Raw genomic sequence first — 24,230 nt, forward strand, 5'->3', positions numbered from 1 at the left:
AATCTTCCACGTATGGGCCCTATTGGGTCCCAGGGAGCAGCTAATCAAGGAGACAGCTGTCCCTGCCACTTACTGAGCACTTAATGTGAGCCACTGGGCCTCAGTCTGCTCACCAGTGAAGTGGACATAATACCTCTGCTCCCTGCCTATGTCAGATTCTCTGGGATGACGATGAATAAGACATGGATATGGACGTTTTCTAAAACTCACAGGGTCTGACTACTGTTAAAGCACTGGCTCGGGATTCTTTCCATCAGGAAGGTAATGGGGACTGTGTCCTTGGAGCTCAGGTAGGATTTGAATCAGAGGACCCCTGAAGAGGCTGCAGTCTCATCGGCAGCCTCACTGCACTAAGGCGAGCTGGATTTATGGTGCGGCTCTGAGCATTCTGGGTCAAGGCCTGCAGTGCTTATGCGCCTTGCTATTTTGGGGATCCTCCCCATGGAGCACGCAGCTGTTCGCTCCCTTTGCCCCCCTCCTCCCTCTGCAGCAAGGGCCCTTTCCTGTTATAGACGCCCATCTACGGTGGAAAGCCTTGCCTGCAGACAGATCTCTTGCAGGATACCACTGGGCTTGGCATCTGGGGCCTGCCCGCGTACCTCAGCTCAGTGAACTGCAGTCTGTTAGAAGGGGCGGATGCTGGAAAAGGAGTTTCACTTGGCAGCTGGCTCCTGTGGGCATCTGGTAGCTCAGCACTGCCTATTTCTGAACCTCTGAGAGCCTACTCGGCCTTATCTATACTGTATTCCCACCTCCCCCCATCCCAGCTGCCTTTGCATGAAGCCCAAGGTAACAAGTGTCCTGAAGTGGGTTTCCTCGGGGGGGAGGAAAGAAGACCTTTATAGACTCCCAGGGCTGGGACACAAAAGGGTCCAGCCAAGCTGAGACTCGGGGTCCCCACCCTTCTGGGAAATTGTGGGCCAGGGGCCACATTCCACGCTCAGGACCAGCCTCTGCCCTCCCTGAACTCCCCCTGCAGGAAAGCTCGATGTCTGTCTTTTTACAGGTAGATATTTGGGTCATAAACTGCCCCTGGGTTGCTGCGTTCCAGATTTCTCGGGGTGGAGAAGCATGTGCTTCCCAGGCTTGGGCTAGAGGTTTTGATTTCTGCACTGGATATAGATAAATGTGTCAAAACCCCCCTCCTCCCCTTCTGCCTCTCCTCCCCTCCTTTCTTTCTTTTGTATCCTCCTCCTGTCTCCCTCCCTTCTCACCCACAGTCATCTCCCAAATCCCAAAGATAAGAAGGCAGGCGTGAACCACAGGCCAGCAGACTGGACACTGAGGGCCCAGACCCAAGACCGGTGTGGCTGCTTCTGTCTGCCTGTGTCCCTCTTGCCCTTCCCCCTGGTCACAGGCTCACCTTTTCCTACTTCCCCCCAGTGTCACAGGGCATCACTGCCCACCCGATTCCCACGGACAGTTCTTTCTGCACTTCCGTGGCTCCCCAAGGCTGTCAGCTGACATAGGCACCTGCTCCCTCCCTCCCTACTCTGCCTGACAATTCCTGCTCTTCTGCCCCTGCAGCTGGGACTCAACATCGGGTGCATAGCAAGCGCACAATAAGTAGGGATTGCACTGCTTCATCCGGACCAGAAGGCCCCTTAAAAATCAGGCCGTCTCTTTTGTTGGGCACAAGAAGCCAGCGTCACATAGATGAGAAGGGGTACACCAAAGCCCTTGGGTTCATTTGTCAGTCATTTTCTCATTGCTGGCACACAATAGCCAACACTGACAACCTAAAGAGGAAAGGTTTATGTTGGCTTGCAGCTTGTAGAGGTTTCAGGTCATAGACAGCTGGTTCTGAGCCAGCGTGGCAGGCCAGAGGGAAGCAGAGTGAGATCAAGGGAGGAGAAGGGGAGGGCCACAGAGCCTCCAGGCCACGCCCCCAGTAACCACACCGCTTCCTACCAGGCTGCACCTCCAACATCACATTTAGCTATTTGTTCATCAGTGGACTCATCTACTCATGGCTATCACAGCCCCATGATCCAGTCACCTCCCAAAGCCCCACCTATGAGCTATGGGGCTTTGGGAAGACATCTAGACATAAACCATAGAGTCACTATTTTCTGAAAAGTGGTTGTCTCAAGGCCTTACCCTGGAAACTGGAAGAGAACAAGATAATTTCCAGAGCACCATAGTCTCCCACGAATAACTCCAACATGAGATGCTAGTTGAGCCCTGGCCCTGAGGCTAGGTGCTTGTGGGTACAGAGATGAGTAAAAGCAGCCTCGTCTTCAGGGAAGGACACTGTGGAGGTGGAAAATGCTCAGGCCTGAGCATTAGTCAGAGCACGTGGGATGGGGTGGAAGAGGTGGAAGGTGAGACCTTTGAAGGCTTGAGGGAGCAGAGTGTGCTTTAATTCACTGGATGAGATGCAAACTGTCCAGCAGTGTACAAAAGCCGTAAGAGCAAGACCCCAGAGAACCCGGGAGGGGGCGGGGCTTCGCTCAGCTCCCTGGAACCTGAGGAGCACTGGCCCGCTAAGAAGTGCCAATTGGTATGTGCAGCGTAGCCCTTGGGACTTCTGCCTATCTTGCAGAGTTCAGAAGCGATCACCTGGCTGGTGCTGTGGTGGAAGTCTTTCAGCTTTTTAGCTCCGGAAGGAAGTGTGTGCCCTCCCCTGGGAGCAGTGGGCCAGCATGGTCCCCCACAGAGCCGGAAGGGCTCTTCGGCAAGACTTTATTCCTCAAGGGAAGAGGCTCAGCTCACGCTCTGGGTCAGAGGTTAGCAAGCCATGAGCTCAGAAGTCCCTGCAGCCCCACAGGCTGCTCTGGTAAATAATGTTGCATTAGCGCACAGTCTTGCCTGGCTGTGCTGCTCGCCACGCACACGCTGCTTACCACGCACACGGAGTTCAGAGTCCCAGCAGGCACTGCAGGGCTGGCAGAGTCTCAGTCATTATCCAGGCCTGTTCAGAAAACCTGGCTGAGCACGATCCAGGTCACCGGCAAAGTAGTTCATTTTCTTCCCAGGCCGTTGTTTTCTCCAGCAAATGGTGCCCCCCCCCCACCCACCCACTTAAGGCAACGCCACAAGGCCTCATGCCCCCCCCCCCATGGGTCCCTCTTCCCCTCCTGTGGTGAGCTGGCCCGGCCCTCCTCCACCCCAGCCCTGGACTCCCTCTTCCTCAGATCTTCCCTCTGCAGCGGCTGCTTTGCCCTCCTGTAGAGTTCATTTCTCCTCCTGATGACATCCAGAGACCCTTCACAAACACTGGCTCACACCTCAGTCCTTGGCTTCACACTGCAAACAGAATACAGCCCACCCCTTCCCACAGCGCTCACAGCTCTCCCCTGGGTCACTGCACTCCCCCAGGCCTCTGCGCAGGGGCCCTCCTGCCTGCAGTGAGCCCTCCACTGCAGTGCCTGGCTGGCCCTTCCCTGCCTCATCCGACTTTGCAGCAGCCCATCCTCAGGGGCACCCGAGGCTCCCTCCCTCCACCGATCCCACGCCCAGTTTTTGATCCTGGCTTCCTGGTGCTCAGGCTTCCCCACTGGAATCCCAGCTCCTTCTCTCTGCTTCGAGCCCCCTATTCCCCACGCCTATTCCCCCTATTCCACACGCGCACTGCCACCATCCATAGCTGCCTCTTTTGCTTAAAGAAGCTTCAAGTGCTGATGGTTTTTAGTATCCGGGCTGCCTGCGGAGTGCACAGAGGAGCTGACCGTTTTCTTGGCTCTCTTCTTCCCTCAAGATGAACCTTTAGGGTGGAGCACAACGGACCAGGCCTCCAAGAAGCCAGCTCCCAAACTCCAGCACCTGTGTGCAGGAGCACGCGACGCACCATCTTTTCGGTATTTTTTAGCCACATAACATGCAAGGAATTGAATTGCCTTACCCTTTCCTGTAGTTAAACCTGACATAAAATTACTTATTGGCAGCACATTAACAAATACAAATCTTCGTGCTTTCCCCAGTAATTCAGCTTCAATCTCCCAGATAAGGAAGTGAAGTACGAAATACTGCAAGGAGCCAGACTGGTGTGAGATTTCTGTTAGTAATACGTTCAGAAGGAGCCCTTCCTCTAGCCTCATCCACGGTGTCTTTTACTGAGTGGCATAACAAGGAGGAAATACTGCAGGAACCCTGGCGGCACGCTGCCCTCATCATCAACATCATTTCCACAGTCACCACTACCTCCACGTGGCATACCATTTCTACCATCCCAGCTGCCGCCGGCCCCCATCACCTCGGCCACTTCCTGCCCTCTACCTTCTCTATCCCCACCACCACCGCACTGTCACCCCTTCACCTCCACCACCTTCACTGCTACTTCTGTTCCCACCGTGACCATCGGAGTCTCTGCCACCATGACTGTCACCTCCACCATCATCATCACCAGTGCTGTGACCATCTCCACCTCTACCACTAGCAGCATGATCGTTACAGTCACCTATACCGCCACCAGCTCTCTCTGTCTCTCTCTCTCTCTATTATATGACATTTTGCATGATAATAATCATAGACACTGTCCACATACAGTGAAATAAGTGCATGTTTTTTTAATTGTCATTATTCCAGTGCATGACCTACTCTTGTGACTATTATTTTGGAGATACAGAATATCAGCATGCGTTTGGGACCAAAACTGAGTTGAGATTCATCCTTAAAAAGACTAATATCCACAAATGCACACTCTTTAAAAAAAAAAAGATAAGTTTAGATGTGAGATTTTATACTTCATAAAATGAGATGCTGAGGATTTCCTTTCAATAGCACATTCTTGTTGCATTTGATTGTGATTTGGTTTACAGAAGTGAGTCTTGCACACAGCTGTTCAGGAGCAGAGCCAATGACTGATGGCAGAGCTGCCTTGAATGGAAAATGCTGCTGAGCAAACTATGTTAACAGCTATTTTAGGACCACCAAGCATGTGTTTGCATTTTCAGGGGTAGAAAGAGAGATAATATTTATTTGGTATCTAACACCATGCCAGGCACTATGCTAACTTTATGATTCTAAGCCCGTATAATTATTATACAAATTTGTTGAAGTAGCTCTGCCTCCCCATTTTGCAGGTAAGAAAACAGGTTAGAAAGGGGGAAATAACCTGCCTGAGCTTATTACAAATTAGTAGTGAGGGTCAGACAAATTGAGAGTTTGGCCCTGCCTCCAAGCCTCTCAGCACCCCACACCTCTGCAGTCTGCCGTTGGAATTTGGTGTCCAGAAGGTTTTTTACTATTAGATTAGACCACTCTTCTGCCTGAAAAACGCTTAATATGCATAAAGTGTGTGGCAGTTGAGTCAGATACACAGCAGTGAATCCTGCCACTTGAGGGCACATTCAGAGCTTTGCAGGCAAATGGTTGGGACCAGGAGGGCCAGCAAATTTCTGGCAGCCAAGTACCTTCATGCACATAGTAAAATCTGCAACAGAAATTTCTTTCTCACCAGGTCATTGCTGACTATCTGGCCCTAGTCTGACAGTCATGATTTGGAAAGCTCTGGGGCAAGTACAACAGTCCCTACAGAAGCAAATGAAAATGCTGTCACTGCAAGCCAACAGCAGGCTTTTATCCTCAGGCTAAGTGTGCAGGACGGAAATTCCCTGCCTCTCCCTGGTGCCCCAGAATAACCTCTGGGTTCACTTGGTGAAGGCTGACTTACTGCTGAGGTGTCCAGATATCTACCACCATGCATATCTGGCCTCTCAATGCTCTGTTACTGGACTGAACTCTGGAAGCTTGAGTGCCAGACCCTGCTCTGCCACTGACTAATGATGTGACTTTAGTAAGTCACCCGGCCTTCTCTAAGCCTTGATTTACCCATGTGCAAAATAGGGATTCCGACCAAGCCCCGCCTGCATCCTAGGACTGTTGTTAGTCTTAAAGGACAATGAACCAAGAACTGACAGATGCTAGGATCTTGCAAAGGCCCATGGTTAGTAACTCTAAGAGTTGGATCCGAAGGCTCAGGGAAGTCCAACATCCTGAGTACTGTTGAAGTACTTGTGTCCTTTGTATGAATCCCCCTCATCCCTGAAACTCCAAACCTAGAAAACATGCTTAAGTAGCCGAGTAATTGCCAGGAGCAATTGAGTGGCTGCTCAATCGTCAATAAATTTCCATTCAGAGCAATGAAAGATTTCTGGAACTAGATAGATGTCTCATGACATCTTCACTGCTTTCTTCCCAGGGGACTACAGTCATCTTCAAGAGGCTAGAAATCTGGTCTACTTGGCCAGCATCGGGTCCTTGAAAACTCATGGCGAAGTGTCCTATGTTGAATAAAGCTGTTGAGAAAGTACTTGTGAGAGGAACTAGGAGAACTAGCCAGCAAACTGGCCTGAACTGAACTGGTAGAGACACGAGCAAGGGCAGAGCGGAGACTGAATAAGTGACAGTTTGCACCTTCTGGACAACTTTGCACAGAGCCTAAGTGCCCAGTGCTCTCTAAACGGAAAAGGAGGCTCCCTGGGCATCCCTGACCTCCTACCTTCTTACATAATAGGAAGTGTGCACACCCTTTGCTGGCCTTCCACTAATGTCTGTGTTAAACTCCCAGCAAAGGTGTCCCAAATGAGACCTTTCCAACAGCCTGCCAATCTCCTCTGTACTTTATTTCCTCATGCTCATCTTGTGAACCTAAAGTGCAGTCTTCTAATCAGTACCTTTTCTAAGAAATCTTTTCCCTTTTTGTCATTCCAGACTAAAACTATAGAAAGTGAATTGTTGCCACATGTCATTGTTCAGACAGGACCAGAAACATTGTTGCCTTCAGAGCTGAACTTGGCCCCAGTCAGAAGGCTGGCCTTTGTGTTCTCTTTCTTAGGGGTGGGAGAGCCATCACATGCTCTGAAATGCATTCTCATGAATGTTTATGAGGCCATGGGGATCACATTGGTGGCTTTGTCTGCCTGATTATGAAACGGGACTCCACAGGCTTTTATGTATGGAGAGGAAGCAATTCATTTCTAAAAGATGCCAGGACATACCCTTTCCTACCACTAAAAGCAGGACCTATGAGGGACCTGGCTAGGCATTGGGACACCTGAGGTCTAATGCCCTCATCCTTTAATTGACTGCATAACCAAAAGCAAATTATGTCCACTTCTGTTTTCTATGGAAAAGAGAGGGTTGCAGTCTGCTCACTTGAGGTCCTGTTGGTGTCTATTTGTTTGCTCACTATCACAGTGACAGGGCAGGATCACATGCAATATGCGGCTTCTAGAGCACTGAGCTGTCTCCATCTATGTACTTGATAGCAAAAACTGTGGCCATGGGATTTAATCAAAAGCACACGGCCCAGGTCATGTCACTGAGGAGCCAGCTGGTTTCCTGATTTAGAGCTAAGTGAGGGCCATTCGCATGCACACCATGGATGGGTGCCTGCAAAGTCATGTGCACACTTAGAACTTCAGCCTCCTTCCCTTTGCCAGTGGCCCCTAACACAACCTTTAGTTAGTGTCCAGTGGTCGTGCCCTGCCTTCCCTACCCCCTGCCACCTCAGACATCACGAGCAGCACACCTGGCCTGACCACTGCCAGCTCAGTCTCCCTGCAGCAGATCTTTGTACAAACCCACGTTCAGTCAACCCTCGTCAGTCCATTTCATGTTTCCGTGTTAAACATGTCAGATTTCTTGGGGCAAGGTAGAGGGGACCAAGTATCACTTTCGGACCCACTGACTTGTTTTGAGGCTGCTCCATAATTGATTGAATTAATGGCTCAAGCTCCCATTCTTGAGGCCTTTCATGTCCATTTGTCCATTGATCCATTCAGCTGCTATTTACTGATCACCTGTCATGGGGTAAATCTTTGGCAAGCTGCTCCCCAGACAGCCCGAGGACACTGTGGCAAGCCACTCCCCAGGTAGCTAGAGGATGCTGTGGCCTTCAACCAGGCTCCTGGATAGGAAAAGGGGTGCAGCTTAGGCCTCTTCTCATGCCTGCTCTGTCCCTTCTCAACCTTTCCTGCCAGATCCAAGTGGTCAGGCCTTAGATGAATTTGGTGATAGAGCTGTCCTTTGGGTCATGCGCACCTCTCAGTCAAAGGGGTGAGCCCTTCAGGAGGGACAAAGCAGTGTCGTACCATGGAGATGGTTGAAGACAGTGGGACAGAGGCCACTGAGTGGTCGCGAAAAGGCTCTGCCTCTGGCCTGGGCAGCTCCTGTAAAATCCTGTTTCTGGACTTTAGGGACTCATCATTAAGTAGAAGGGACTGGATTCCCAGGTCCCTCCCATTGCCTTCCTGATGGCAGGTACCAGTTGGTGAAAAGCCATAGCAGGTACCACATGGTCTGCCCCATTTAACTGAATAGAGCAGCAGCAGGAGGTGGATAACTACTACCATTCTCCTCCCACCAATGAAACTGGGGCTCAGGAAAGCTAAGTTGGCAAAGCCAAGAGCTAGTTGTGTTTTCCCCAAGACCAGAGTCTTATGCTGCCTCTTCCCACACTCTGGGCCAGTGGTTTTCATGTCCATTGAGAATCAGCCTCAGAGTGTACACAAACTCCTGATGTCCAGGCCCCCACCCTGGATGGAACCAAAGCAACTGATATTTAATGGGAGGCTCCAGGCCCCCAGATATGTCTGAGTCATTCTGGTGTACACCAAGGCCTGAGGCATGCAGCCCCGGGTGGTCTACTGTGGGGTTCACTTAGCCGTGACAGACACTGGCCCTTATGCTGGCAAGTGAAGGGACACCAGAGAAATCGGCACTCTCTGTCCTAAGAAACTTTCCAAAGCTGAAAGAGGAGTCTCTAGGTGAGAAAGTGTTTTCCGAGAATTCTGTTTGTTCACCTGTTGGCGTTTAGGTGACCTCTAAGCTCCTGTCTTCCCCTGCTTACCTTGATGATTCCCACACACACCCTGTTCCTTTCTCCCTTTCCCTGCTGACAGCCAGGTCACTGCCAATAACATGACAGCCACGGAGCAGTGTACGAAGCTGTGAAAGAGTAGCACACACTGCATTCCTAGTGGCTTCACTTCGTTCCCAAAGGCCATGCTTTCACACACAGTGGGCAACTCTCCCAAGGTACAGCTCTCACAGTGTGGTCTCTGCCTGCTGTTTGCTATCTCTCCACCTTAGGATGCATCTACAGAGAGGAATTCTTCACTTAAATAACTTGATACTCGGGGTTTTTTTTTATCACATTCCCTTCTCATTAAAAACAAACAGTACAGAGAGGTAGAGAATAGAAAGGCAATTTGCCAATCATTCCCAAGAGAAGACTACTCAAAATGGTTGGGTATATTCTTATATGTGCATAATGCATGAGCTTGTGTGTGTGTGTGTGTGTGTGTGTGTGTGTGTGTGTGTAAATAAGTGAAGTAATGACTACAATTACTGTTCTGAAATCTGTGCATTTCCCTAAGCAATACAACTGTTCCGAAGAACATAGCCAGATCAATCTCATTCCTGTTGGTCTGCTTTACCAATGCAGCCTGACACATTTGACCAAGACAGACAGCATAAAAGCTCAATGTCTGTATTACAGTTTTCCTTGCTTGAAATTGGAATGTCTATAAACAAGTAGAAATCAAAAATTATTCAGCTCCCTCTAGTTTGCTCTTGAATGCCTGCCTTTGGCAGCAAGTTCATTTAGTGACTCTCCTCTTTAAGTGGGCAAAGAATATGCTTTGTATAACTTTCTGTCATGTTTAGTACACAGACACTATAGCGCCTTATCTGAAATGTAACAAGACTATTTAAATGAGGCACACCAGGAAAGAAACAAGCATCATTTTTCCAAAAATAGGCTGTATTTTATAGTTTTGACAACTAGAAGTCTTTAAGCCGAGTTCTGTTTCATCTTGCAGGTTTCCTGTTCATTAGCATTAATGTGCCAAGCCTTTTAAAAAATTCTCTCTCTCTCTCTCTCTCTCTCTCTCTCTCTCTCTCTCTCTCTCTCTCCAGCCACAGGGAACCATTAAGAGGAGACAGGAAGGAGACGACTTCCAATTTCCAGGCATGGCTGATGGAGGTTACCCTAATAAAATTAAGAGGCCCTGCCTTGAAGATGTCACCCTCTCAATGGGCCCAGGTGCCCATCCCAGTACCCTCTGTGCAGAGTTGCAGGTCCCCGCGTTAACAATGACTCCTAGCTCTGCAACAATGGGAGCAGCTGGCCAGTCCTTACTGCTTGAGCACAGCACCATGAATGGCAGCATGACCAGCTCCTCGTTTGGGGTGCAACCAGCTACAGAAATGGGGTTGAAAGGGCCCAGTGTTCCTTACTATGAGAAAATCAACAGTGTGCCGGCTGTAGACCAGGAGCTTCAAGACCTGCTGGAGGAGCTAACCAAAATTCAGGAACCTTCTCTGAATGATCTAGATCTGGAAAAGATCCTAGGGAGCAAACCGGAAGAGCCGCTGGTCTTACACCACGCCCAGACACCCGTAGAGACACCGCCCAAGCTTCCTGTGCAGATGCCACAATTAGAAGGCCTCGATTCCGGCAAGGAGTTTGCTTCTAGTTGCAGCCAAGTGACTGGTGTGTCACTGCCAATCCTGCCCTCCTCCACAGGGGTCAGCTATTCGATTCCTACCAGTAAGCAGATGGCATCACCCAGTTCCTCGACAGCACAGGCCAAGAACCAGGCCATGCTCCCTGTCACTTTGCCCCCATTACCGGTGCCTCAGTGGCATCATGCCCACCAGCTGAAAGCGTTGGCAGCCAGCAAGCAGGGATCTGCTACAAAGCAGCAGGGCCCCAGCCCCACTTGGTCTGGCCTGCCCCCTCCAGGCCTCTCCCCACCTTACCGCCCAGTGCCATCACCGCACCCACCACCACCACCGCCGCCGCCGCCTTTCAGCCCTCAGAGCTTTATGGTTTCCTGCATGTCATCCAGCAGCTCATCGAGTAGCACTTTGCAAGGCTCACCCAATGTCTTACTCTCCAGTATGACATCCGGCAGCAACGCCACCCTTGGGCCCACCTTGCCCTACACTCCCGAGAAGCTCCCCAGCCCAGCTCTCAACCAGCAGCCACAGTTCAGCCCCCAGAGCTCCATTCTTGCCAACCTAGTGTCCTCTACCATCAAAAGCCCCCAAGGGCACCTGATGTCTGCTCTGCCCACCAGCAACCCAGGGCCGTCCCCACCCTATTGCCCAGAGAAGCTGTCCAGCCCAGGCTTGCCACAACAGTCCTTCACCCCTCAGTACTCCCTCATTCGGAGCCTCACTCCCACCAGTAATCTGCTGAGCCAGCAGCAGCAGCAGCAGCAGCAGCAGCAGCAGCAGCAGCAGCAGCAACAGCAGCAGCAGCAGCAGCAGCAGTCAAATTCCATCTTTAAACCCATGACCAGCAACTCATCCAAAACCCTGAGCATGCTCATGCACCAGGGGCTGGCGAGCTCCAGCCCAGAAGCCCCTGAGCCATTTACCTTTGCCAACACTAAGCCCTTGTCCCATTTTGCTTCTGAGCCGGCCCCCCAGAAGATGCCCTCCATGCCTGCCGCCTCTAGGCAGGCTTCCCTGCTCCACTACCTGCAGCAGCCGATATCGGCGCAGGCCTCATCTGCCACTGCCTCCTCCACTGCCACCGCCACCTTGCAGCTGCAACCGCAGCCGCAGCAGCAGCAGCCTCAGCCTGAGCATTCGTTCCTCTTGCAGCAGATGATGCAGCAACCCCAGCGCTTTCAGCGTCCAGTGGCCTCCGAGTCCATGTCCACTCTGCCCAGACAGGTAAGCCAATCTTGTCTCTGGTGGTGTCCTTCTTTGTTTGGGAAATCATACCTAAGTTGTATGCCATGGATACCTGGCTTTGGAAGGCAAATCCAGGCTATCGTCCTCTCTCGAGCTGGACTGGACTCTGGAAAAGTCTATGTAAGTCAGCTAATTGTGTGTGGTTAAAGCAGTTTTCACAGGGCCAAGGCTATGGTTTCAGTGCCTGTTCAGGTCACCTAACTCCCCTGGGAGAAAAGCTGCACTCACAAGCCGCTCTCAGGGGAAGGAGCTTGGAGGACAAGTCAAGACTGTCCAAACATGAACTGTATTTCCCTGCACTGAGCCACACAGCAGGAAGCCTTGGTAGGCTGTAAGGAAATTTCACAGAAGTACTTGAGTCTTGTCCCTACTGGTGTCAGGATGAACGCTTAGCTTTCCATAAATTCCCCAGCAAACTTTTGCTGAGCATCTTCGGTGTGCCATTCATCACTGTGGCGGATGCTGAGGCAGATCCTGGAAGGAAAGGCAGACACCTGTAAGGCACTCTTCTTCCCCGTTTTTCAAACAGAGAAACTGAGGTTCAGAGAGTTGTGATGACTTGCCCAGAGTCACACGGTTAGCAGGTGATTGAGCAAGAATTTAAAGCCAGGAAGTCTCGCTGCAGAATCTATGCTTTCCTCAGAATTACTCTTTGATTTCTCTCACCCTCTCACCCCCAGCAGTCATTTCAGTCATTAGATGCAGCTGTAACTCCTTGGGACCATCTATCACAGTTGCTACTTTTCATTGCTCTGATCCTTGTCTGTACTGGTTAGCTATTCCTTGTCTGTATTGGTTAGCTATTGCTGTGTAACCAACTAGCCTAGAACCCCATCTTCCAATCGCACACCTGCATTAGCTCAGTCTTTGCAGGTCAGGAATCCTGGCGTGGCTTAGCTGGGTCTCCTGGCTCAGAATCTCACAGAAGCCTGCAGTCCACTCAAGGCTCTGTGGGGAAAGTTGATGGTTGGCAGGAGGCCGTTCCTTGCAGGCTGCTGGACTGAGCCCATAGATCCTCTGGGACTATTGGCCCCCTCTGGTCCCTTGCCACATGACCGTCATAGAGCATCTCATGACACGGCAGCTGGCTTCATCCAAGTGACTGAGACAGTGCTGCCAACAAGCTGCAGGGGCGAGGACATGGATGTCACAGTCCCTATAATGTAGTCTATGTCTTCGTCACTCGATGGTGGCCATAATAGCAGTAGGCAGGGCTCCATGGGCACCGGGTCACAACTTGGCCTGCTTGAATATTGTCAGTCTCGATCTTCCTCTCCACTGTCGTAGCCTTTCCCAAGGCTGGCTCCTCTTGATTCATTGCATGAAGTCACACCATTTATTCTTAATTCCCCTCAGCGAATCAACCATTGCTTTAAGAGCTGCCTAGCTAAACCACTGATCTGATTGTGTTCCTGACTTTCTCAGAAGTGTCCGAGGGGCCATAGCCTGTCCCCACCAACCTCCTTACACTCAAATCCCATGGGGCCACGCTTTGTACTTGCTTTCTACAGCCTCCAAGGGCTGGTAGTAGTTGACCCACTCTGCATAGACTTAGCCTTTAGCTCCACTACTTCTTGTACCTGACTTTCCCTTCCTCCCTTTTCTGTCCTTCCAGTCCAGCTCCTTCAGGCTTGCGCACCATCCACTCCCGGACGCATTCTCCTGACTGTCCTCAGTGCTTCTGCCTCCCTGTTCTGTAGAACATCGAGGGGTGTCGGGGAACTGGTTGATTAGGGACCTGGTCCAGGAGAAGAGCCTGTCAGGCTTCTCGTATTCCAGAGTAACCATGGCCGTTCCCTAGACATGGACTCTTTCTGTTGAGATCTAGTGGAGCCTAGCCAAGCAGAGTGCTCGGCGCCTGGAAATTGGTCATGTGATGGGTGCATAGAGCAAGCAGAGCTCCCAAGCAGGGGGCTAGGTTGAGTAGCATGAAGACAGACACAGCAGGCAGACAGGACAGGCCCCCTGGGGGCTCAAGCCCTTTCTAGAGTTCAGGAGCACTGCGGTTTGATTTCATTTTAGCGCTGTTACCTTCTGCTCACATGGACTTGTGCAGCTGTCTTGGTTGAGCCCCAATACCTCTTTCACTAGCAAGCATGACCCTTGCTGTGGGCACATTTCACCCTCTAACACTGGGAGCCTTTCGGTTTTGTTTCTCCACATTTGGGCATAGTTATAGCCTGGTGATGTTGCCCCAGAGCCACCTCCGCTGGCTCAGATGAAGAATTCTTGATGATTGGGGTGCAGAAAATTGCACCCAACTGGTTACCTAGATGCAAATGGAGAATGTGTTCAGGAAGAAAGACCAAGCACAGGGCTCTCTGAGGCGAGGACCACACAAAGTGTTCAACAGACCTCAGCCAGCAGAGGTGACAGGCTGGACCTCCACAGGGATGCTATTGCCGCTGGAAACCACCTTCCCGGCCACACCTGGGACCCAGTGGTTCACTCGCCTTTTCTCATTTTAGTCCTTGGAGGTGGGGGGCTGTTATCATTGCCTTTACTGCTGAAAAAAAAGGCACAGAGAAGTCACCAGTGGCCTGCAGTGCCCACAGAAAGTCATGCAGCAGAGTCCTCCTGCAGAGCTCACCCTCATACTTGGAGTGCATGAGGTGCTGTCTCTGGAACTTTCCATTCCTTCTCTCGCTCTTGCCTGTTCCCTCCTCTCCAAATGGGAGTGATGAGAAATTCTTTGGGGATTCATTATGTTCAGCCATTGAAAGCACTTGGAACAGGGCTTGGCCAAGAGGATTTTCTTTCTATCACTCTGACAGTTTTCCAGGCTAAAGACGTGGTTCTCCGGACCAGCAGCTGTGTCAGGACAGACTCCACGGCCACTGTGAGGTTTGCAGGAATTGAGTGACTTTGTGTGCCTCACGGGAATGCCCTATTCTAGGCCAGGGCTGGGGGGAAGGGCCATGTTGCCTTACATACTGGATCTCCCCCATTTGTTCTTGAGCTCTTCGATCTTGTGCTCTTGTCCCCCCTTCTTCCTAGCTGTGTTCTCCACACACAGGCAAAATGCATCAACAGCTCCCCCCACCCCTCCCCATTCTCACTAACATTTAGGCCTAAAGACTCCACTACACCCACTTTTCCAGGGAAAAAAGAAAAAAAAAGGGCAAGTATTTGAGGTAAGAGCTGGTGTCCCTGTAGAAAGACAGATGGCAGTCCCAGAGGTGGAAATTGTGTGCTTCTCACTTCCGGCGAGGTAAACAAACTTCCCAGGTTTTACTGGTGGCCAACACTGGCCTCCAAAAAAAATCACCTAATAACATGTAGCTTGTCAGGTTGTGACACTTCTCCCAAATGACAGTGGCCCCCATGGAAAGGCTGGAGATTCACTAGGATAGGGATCTGAGTTTTTGAAAGGAACAGTTTCTCAGTGTAAGGTGAGAAACAAACTCTCCAGTGAGCAGACGTGTCCCACCCGCTGTCTCCAGAAGCACCTTCTTATTTGCAGCCTAGGATCTCTCAACGTATAGGATTTCGCTCTGCCAGTCGAGTCAGTGATCCAATTTCACTGGACCACTCGCTTCCACTTAAGGTAAAAGGCAAATGGCATCTGGCTTCAAGGGAGCAGTTCAGCCTGACAGGTTAAGCAAGGACACTGGATCCAGTCTGGTTGTCAACACTGACGGAGACAGAGCCAGGAGCAATGTTCCTGAACCCCTCCAAGCCTCAGCTGAAAACGGAGGAGGCCTGGTCTCCCTTGCGTAGAGCACCGGGAGGACAAAAGAGATAGAATTGCTCGGAACAATTCCTGGCACACGCTCAGCCAGGACCAGTGCAGGCCTGTGGCCCTAGGTCTGAAATGCTTGCGTGCGGATGACTTCCCAATGGCAAAGCTGTAGAACTTGAGAAAGGACAATGGTGCAAATACCAAGTCTCACACAGTCCTCCGGTAGAATCTTATTATTGCAGCAAAATACAAATATTTAAATTCAGGTCAAATATGACCCCCAAATAAATTTTGGTACCACATTTACAAAAATGAAGTCGGCCTTTAAAACTTCTTGTACCTGAAATTACAGTCAGGGATATGGACCTGGACTTGTCGAGGGAAGGATCTTTATTTAACTCCCCATGACATCCAGCCCTAGCTTGTTAAGATTTTAATGACCCCCAAATCACTTCACTGTGTTTCCCACTTTACCCCCAGACGGGGTGGCGTATCTCAGTTTTTAATCAAAGCTAGGGCAAATGAGTTTTGTCCCTGTGATTTGATTCCTCTTCAGCCTGAAGACGATAACACAAGGAGGCTTGATTCAGTTTTACTGTCAGCCCCCGGAGAGTGGAACATACGTTTCCTCAAAGAGGAGAACAAGCCCATCAAGGTGATGGTAGTTGCAAGAGGCGGCCTCCAGCCAGAGCGCCCTCGGCACATGTGTACTGGAGCCCTGCTCAGATCTGCAGGACTGGGAGTGCGGCTGCATGGGGAGGAGGGATGTGGATAGTGGCCAGTTGGAAAAAGAACAAAAAGTCGTGGAATCTGATCCTTGAGGCAGGCCTTAAGGCACAGGGGGAAGAGGGCAGCTGCAGAGAAATAGACCAAGAGGCACATGATGTTTTGACAGATTTTGAGAGGAGAGAGAAAGAATCTAGCCTGCCTTGGAGAAGGCTGGACTAAGCCCCTGCTGAGTCTGCTCTGCTTTCTGTCTTTAACAAGAAGCCTCGCATCCCCTTGGTTTAGGCAGCAGTAAGGGCAGCCCAAGAGCTCGCCCTTTGCCTTCCCAGAGGGGCTGGGCCTCTCCAAGTGAGAAAGCCCCACGTGTCTCACATATGGGCACCTCTCTTGTCCCTGGCAGTGGCCCTGCAAAGTGCAGCACTCCCAGCACGGGGGCCTGCGGGGACACAGTACAGGCTGGTGGACACCCGACCTTGGCTCTGAGCTCCCAGCAGGCCCTGAGGCTGCGCTCAGGCCAAGTTCTCCTCCCTTCAGGCACAGACAGCTGAGGCGCTAGGAGCTATGCGGCCGGTGAGTGACAAATGTGACCTGGGGATGAATTTAGGGGGGATAGGAGGAGGAATTAAGGAATTAGTCTCCAAGGCTTGCAGCAGGCTGAAGCCAGCTGCCACTTGAAGACCTAGCAGAGGGCCCACTGTCCATAGCTAATGACAGTGAGTAGGTCAGAGATTGTATATAAGAGTGACAGTGAGAGCCAGACCTGCTGGCTTGCTCAGCACCACCAAGGCGTCCGGTAATGTTGCTCTTGGTCAGTCGTGGCTTCGCGGGCTTGGTATTTCTTATCTGCCTATTTCTGGAGCCTTGCTCAAAGGACACCTCACATGAATGCCACAGCCCGGGAGCACTATCTGAAGGGATGCCTCTCCTCTCTCATCTCCCATCCTACGCCTCCACCACCCACCCCCACCAGCAAGGCCTCCAAAAGGAATCTGCAGAGATCCAAGATTTCCTTTTGGTTTGAGTTTCTAAGGCTGGAGTAGCCTACTCACTAGAGCAAAACCTTTAATTACTGTTGTCTCAATTAGGCCTGCAAATGAAATTCTCTGTTTGTACCACGAACTCCTGCTGAAAACAGAAATGCACCAGCCACGTTAGTGAGGCTCAGAGAATTCCTTATTCTGATCAAAGGTACTTCTGCGAGTCAGGAAAGGTGGAGAGGGAGCGTTTTCTATTCTCAGGCTGCCTCAGCACTTTTGCAGTGACCTTTCACTGGCCGAGATGCATCCCCCCATCACGTCAGCTGAACCATATGTTGTCCAAGAAGGGCCTGCCAGCTTGGATTTGCCAGCGCTTCCACTCCCTTCCCTGGTTCTTCTCTTGTTTTGAGGGAAAGGGTTGGGAGAGGACAGTGCTGGCAGCCAAGCTCACAGAGAAGGTTCCTGATGTTCTGTATTTTACTGATTCTAGTGGCTATGTGGTGATTCAAAGTTGCTTTGATACTGTGATTTGAGCAACTATCTCTAAAATGATAATATGTAATCTATTAACTGGTGATTTCTTACTGTTTTTTTTTTTTTTTGTAGTTCTGTATTACTTGTACCCTTACACCGCTTTGTTTTGTTTTATGTTTTTCTCTGTTTCTTTTTAAATAAAATTAAAAAAAAAAAAAAAAAAACCAAAGTTAGCCCTGGGGAAATACAAGAGCCGAGGCCCCTGGAGGAAGCTCTGGGATGTCCACCCATCAACTGGCAATGCAGGAAGGGCCTCCACCCCCAAATGAAGAATGGGAGGTCTGCAAGGCGGATTTCAGAGCCCAAGGGTCAGAGCCTGAGGCCTGCCCTGCCTTAGTCTCCTCTATCAGACATAGACACACGTTCTCCTGCAGGAGCATTCTGACTTTGTACATAAAGGTGATTGTAGACTCAAGGTTAGTTTTCACTTTCTCTCTAAACTGAGCCACAAAGAGCTGTTTAATTTGGGAAACCTTTTTTTTTTTTTTTTTTTTGGCTACTTTGAGAGGAACGAGGATGAGGCCCAGTATAAAATACGTCTTGGAAATTCAGGGATTCATATCTCAGTGTTGCACTGCCAGGAAATGAAATGCCAAAGCCTGTTGAATTTGGGAAACATAGCTCAACGCTTCCTGGTGCAAGTACTGATGTTACCAAGAATCAATTTGCAGTTTCAGTTTCTTTTTTGGTTTCCATGTGCCATTAGCAATTGTCTCTTAAAGCTTCCCTCTCAGATCCTTTGCTGGGCCCCCTGTGGTGGGTTTCCGGAGGACTGTCCTCAGTTTATTTGTACCTTTAGCCTGTGTGGCCCTCAGAGACAGACAGATCCCATTGCCTGGCCACTCTGTAAGGCATTTGTGTGTACTGTGACCTGGTTGCTTCTGAGCTTACAAGGGACAACAGAAAGTAGAAGATAGTCTCCCTCTCATATGTGTGGATTCTGTATCTGCAGATTCATCCAGCTGTGGGTGGAAAAGTGTTTTAAAAATTTCATCTGTACTGAGCATGCACAGACTCATCTTGCCATTATTCCCTAAACAACAGAGTATAACAACTGTCCGGTGGCATTTGCATTGTGCAGCATTGTAAGTAACCTAGACATGGTGTCAATATACAGGAGGACATGGGCAGGCTCTGTGCACGTACTACATTGTTTTATGGAAAGGACTTGATTCCCTTCCACGGATTCAGGGATCTGAGGGAAATCAGGGGACTAACCTACCATGAACAGTGTGGAACAGATGCACTTATTAGCATGAAAGCACCCCCACTACACCACCCCAAAGAAAAAGTTTCTACTTTTTTTTTTTAAAGAATTGAAACAGTTGGGATTGCATTTGATTTTGTTATTTTGCCCCCCATGATACCACCGATTTTGCTTCTTGTATTTCATAGTTGTTTTTGCTAGATGAGGGCTTTTCAAGGGAGCTCCTCCTCATCCAAAGCAGAGAGATTGTTGAAAGTTGAAAACAAAACTTAAAGGTCCACAGACATCACCAGACACCACCTCCAGACCCACCTTGGTGGCTGTCCCGACCCCCATTGGAATAACATCTCCAGGGTCCCCATTCCTGCACCCCTGTGGGGAAGTTTCATGTTAGATTGGCAAAGGTGCAGCCTGTACTCTCACAGACCAAAGACACACAGTTTCAGTTGTACAGATGGAGAGTGAGGATGGTTATGCAACGATAATACTTTAATGTCACTGAATTGTACAATTTGCAAAGGTTAAAGAGATCTGTTCCATGCTACATATAGCCATACACTGTAAAACAATGTCTTTGTCAACAATGAATCAAATTTATGAAAGTAGTCCCATAAGATTACAATGGATCAGGAAAACACCTATTACCTAGTGACATCCTACCTGCTATAGCTCTGTTATGGGTCTTGGAGGATGTTTCTGGTGCATTGAGTGTTACGTTGTGTGTGGTGGCACCACTGTAGAGGACCCACCAGTCACATAAAGGGATAATGTGTACAGTTCCATACAGTACATCATTCTTGGTGATAGTAAATTACTCTATTGCCAGCTGATGTATTTCCTATGCCACACTTTTTATCTGTATTGTAGAGTTCTGTCCTCCACTTATAAACAGAAGGGTTTACTGGGAAATGGTACACTGTTTACAATGGCAGTGGCCTCATATGGCTTATGCTTAACAAGTCTCTTGATGGCATCAAGAGGCCACATCAAGCGATTGACCTGTACCACCTTGGTGTATGTAAGTGTATGTGAGGACATTCCTGCAAAGGCAAATCACCCAGCAATACAATGCTCAGAATGTCCCCAGGATTTAAGTGACATATGACTAGAGGTCTTACCAAAACTTTTGAAGAAAAAAAAAATAAACTGCTGTTTTTTGTTAATCCTCTACTAATCAAAACAGCATTTTCTGTTCCAGAAATATTAGTGTGCAATCTGAAAGTACCAGTGGGAGCTTCCCAGTCCCCATCTTACAGACGAGCAGAACAGGCTGCGTGTCCACTCACCACTTTGTATGGACTCATTTCCTGCGTGCCTTAGTGAGGTGCATTTAAACTCAACACAGGACAGAGCTACTGGCCCACACAAGGCTTAGAAATACCGTTCCTGGTCAGCTCAGCAAAAAGGCTGTCCTTCTCCAGGCATTTTGGAGAAATGACAGCACGTGGGTAGGGGGCACAAAGAAATGACTGTAAATAGAGATGACATTTTCTCTCTTGTGAATGGGAAAAGAAACCCCACTTGCTTTATTGGCTCTTTGGTGCGTTCACATGACTGGAAACACCAGGATGATTCAGTCTGCAGGGCCAACAGAACAGTGCTAGGAACTTACTGTCTTGAACAGGCTCTCCATGTAAGTTGGCCCTCCAGAACAAAAGCGGGGCTTTGGAATAGAGTGCTGGAAAAGGTTAAAGCTCTCAGCTGCAATGCTAAGCCCCGGCACTGATGCACAAAGCGGGAAACATGTGGCTCTTGCACTTCCTCTGACCAGTGTCCACGTGGCTTTTGAAAACTTGACACACCTGGTTGGTAATGTCATTGCTTGCGCCCTACCTCACAAGGCTTTTGGTTGCTGCCTCTCAGGGCTTTGCGACGTCCACTTCTTAATCAGAGTTACTGTCCACCTCAGTTGTACATTGTTCAGCCACAGGAAGATGCCTTATATAACTCTGTAAATGGGATTGAAGGACCCTTGGAAAGGATGACCTGAAGAATGAATCAATAATGAGGTGCACCTGCTAGCTTTTGCAGACTTTTAAGTTCTTGTGGTGATTTTGAGTGTTTGGGGGTAATGGTTGATAGCAACTCTTAGTCTTCAAGGTTTAGGAGACTGATGAATTCATATTCCCATGTTACGCAGAACAGAAAACTGTGCCTTTGCATATAGAGCCTGCAAATCATCTTTCTGGGCTTATATTTCTACAGCTCTTGTGCAATGTCTGAACACATGTATTTCTTGCACTCCCAACAAATAACAGTTTTGTACTTCTGGTAGTAATTTGTGCTGGTTCTGTTGTTGCTACGGCTGCTGCTATTGCTGCCACCATTTAATGCAATTTACAGGAACAAAACAAGAGTTCTGCTTGCCATTTCACATACCACAGTGACAGCCACACAGGATTAAAAAAGGCCAAAACAATGCTAGCTTAGAAATGCAGGCCACTCATTTTATTGCTTTTTCCAAGTGAAGATTCGTTCCTCCCACTCTTGAGCAGCACCAACACTCCTAACATAAACTCATCAGTTGCAATCAGCCCTAGGGGCAAGGAGAGGTCTTAATTTTCACACAGTGGATTGATAACTCTGCTATTTCTTTTTGAGTAACACAGAATCAATTGAGCATGTTCCAAAGGTTGTTTAGACTATGTTCTTCTCCCGTTTTGCTTAAAAGGTAACTTATACACATGACTGTACTTGAATGAGCATTTAATTAATCAGATTTCTGTTGCTAGGCAAAATGCCTGAGGCAATCAATTTATAAGGAGGAAAGGTTTATTCCGGCTCATGGTTTCGGACGTTCCAGTCCATGTTTGGTTGGCTCCATTGCTTTAGGGCCTGTGACAAGGCCAAACATCATGGCAAGAAGCACAAGGTAGAGCAAACCTGCTCACCAAAAGAGAGAAAAGAGGGGTCAGTGTCACAATATCCCCTTCAAAGGCACACCCTCGATGACCTACTTTCCACTAAGTGTCACCACTGCCCAATAGGGCCGCAGGCTGGTGATCAAACCTTGGTGATCAAGCCTTAAGCATAACGGCCCTTTGGGGGAACATTTAAAATACAAACTGAGGCAAGCACTCATTTTTTTAAAAAAAATTACAATGTTTATTTTTCAACTTGAAAGCACAGGTTCCACATTCCTTGCAGAAATTATCTCTTTGGGTTTTTGTTTTTGATTTGTTTCTGTTATTTTGACAGCTATATTGCTATTTTCTTTTATTTGCTTTATTAACTTTTAATTTGGAGCTATCTTGTTTAGCAGAACAATTACATCATGAGGAGGTTCCTTCTCGCACCCCACCTACCCAGAAAGGACCCCTGATTGCCCATTAATTATTATAGTTCAAGACTGATACAGACAAAAGGAGCAGAGCGAATTTGAAAGGGCAGCCTATGGCAATGGCCTTGATCATGGTGATTCCCTCTGAGTTCACAAAGATCTGGAATCAGACAGATCTGTTCTGCCTGTCTCTCTCCTCAGCAGCTAGTGAGAAGCACCACTTTTCCAAACTTGGACGTTACTTCCTACCGTGACAGGCAGGGCCTTCAGAGATTTGCAGGTAACAGTGATGCTCCCAGGGCATCTACACACACACACACACACACACACACACACACCAGTGATTTGCTCCTATCCTGGCTGCTTGCCTATGAGAAGAGCTTGGGACACTGATGTAATGTCCCCTGGATGGGGAAGGCACTACTAGACTTACTGAAGTGCCACCACAACATTTGGAGACCAGAAGGCTCACCTTCCTGGTTCCCAGCAGTCTGGTTCATTTCTGCTCCCGTACCACCATGTGCAAAGCTTGTATCCACACCCCCATGTGTCCTCCCTGAGTTTATTGTCTAAGGAGAAATCTAACACATCTGAACTGTCTGTCCAACAGAATCCTGCATGTGTACTCCCCCATGTGTACTCCCTGAGTTTATGTGCCAGCTCCAACTGACAACTTCTTCTCCACATAAACTCTGAGACTGATAAATGCTTCTCCATAACCCTGTACTTAATTAGTGTCTCTTTCCCATTCTCCCAGTATATACTTTTATTTCATATTAGACCAGGGATTGAGAAAAACACTGAACTTTCATGATTGTTTTTGGAGCCATCAGCTACCTACACAGCAACATCATTTATAGCCTCTCAGGGTTTTTTTGTCTATGTGTGATTATCTCTGAAATCAAATCTTGACTTTCTGGTACATTCTTGGACTTTTAAAAGGATTTAAAAATTCAGGAACTTGGTGCCAATAATTGCTTTTAGGAGATAGCACTGTCTAGTGTCTATAGATGAATTCCAGCCTGGATCATCAATTATGTTCTTCACAGAAACCCACAAAGTATATAGTTTGCATCTGAATTGAATATGATCCAAACTTTCTTAATGTTGTCAAGCTGGGCTACTACTTCTAAAATGTGTATCACATTCAACTAATGCATTGTAACACCCTGGGTAGCACACTTCAAATCTCAAGGAAGAGTCCAAGTTTGGGATATTTGATCGGCGCTAGATGTGTTTGCAGGAGTCTGTTGGACAGACAGTTCAGATGCGTTAGATTTCTCCTTAGGTAAACGGGCCTGTGGATAAAGAAACATGACTCAAGGCTGAGTAACAGTCTCTGGCTCCATCATTAGAAATGGGGTGTTTTCTAAGGTGAGGCGGGAGGTGAGAGCACACCCCACACACCCAGGGATCTGAGGGGCCAGGGTAGTTCTTTGCCCCTTCGAATGGGTCCATTTGCCTGTAGCGTACAGTTCAGTTCACACCGGTTTAGATAATGTAGGGGACCTAATGAGTCCTGAAAATGAAGGTCCAGTGGTTGAGCAGACTTCAGCGCTGGATTGAATCAACCAACAGTTCAACAGTATCGCCAAAGATGCCGTTTCTTTCTGTTCATCTTCTAGCCTTTCCTAGCCTGGGCCTCATCCTGTAGCTAGCTCCCCCTTGTGGGCACACAATAGCAGCCAGCTACTCCAAGGGCTTCCGGCTTCCTCCTGACCCATTCAGAGAAGCAGGAGAATTGCTGGAGAATGTCGGAGGAAGGAAGCTTCCTTCCCAGAAACCCCTGGGAACTTTGAGTTTATTTGTCTGAATTGATCACATGGCTACTGGGATGCTTCATGTCAGTCAAACTAAGTGCCCTTCCTCCAGAGGCTCAGATAGACCCAGGTCTTCTCAAAGCATCTAGGCCCTGTGAGGTGAGCAAGGTCGCCTGAATGGAAACGAAGGAAAATACCCAGAGAGGAAAACTCAGTATTGGCCAGGCCACCACCAGTATTTGCTGCTGAATCAACCTCCATGGCCCTCCTCATGTGTACACTCTTTTCTTCCCATGCACACGCCTCTGCCCAAGCCTCAGCCCTATGAAAATACCATTCACACCTCCCTGAAGGGACCCAGCTCCAACCTAGAAAGCTCAGGGGATGTGCCATCCTCAGAACTGAGGCA

General features: G+C 49.0%; 1 protein-coding gene across 6 annotated transcripts in view; it reads left to right on the forward strand.

Annotated features, from left to right (window-relative positions):
- The window catches only part of Mamld1 (mastermind like domain containing 1), a 124,347-nt gene that overhangs the window by 74,509 nt on the left and 25,608 nt on the right, over positions 1-24,230 (forward strand). For all 6 annotated transcript variants that reach the window (XM_063246517.1, XM_063246515.1, XM_063246514.1 and 3 more), the window contains one exon: positions 9,865-11,634. In XM_063246517.1, coding sequence (XP_063102587.1) covers positions 9,865-11,634 — 1,770 coding nt within the window. The remainder of the gene's footprint in view (positions 1-9,864; positions 11,635-24,230) is intronic.

Source organism: Cavia porcellus, unplaced genomic scaffold (genome assembly GCF_034190915.1).
Source record: "Cavia porcellus strain 051 isolate PalLab524CR breed Dunkin Hartley unplaced genomic scaffold, mCavPor4.1 scaffold_3, whole genome shotgun sequence".
NCBI lineage: Eukaryota > Metazoa > Chordata > Mammalia > Rodentia > Caviidae > Cavia > Cavia porcellus.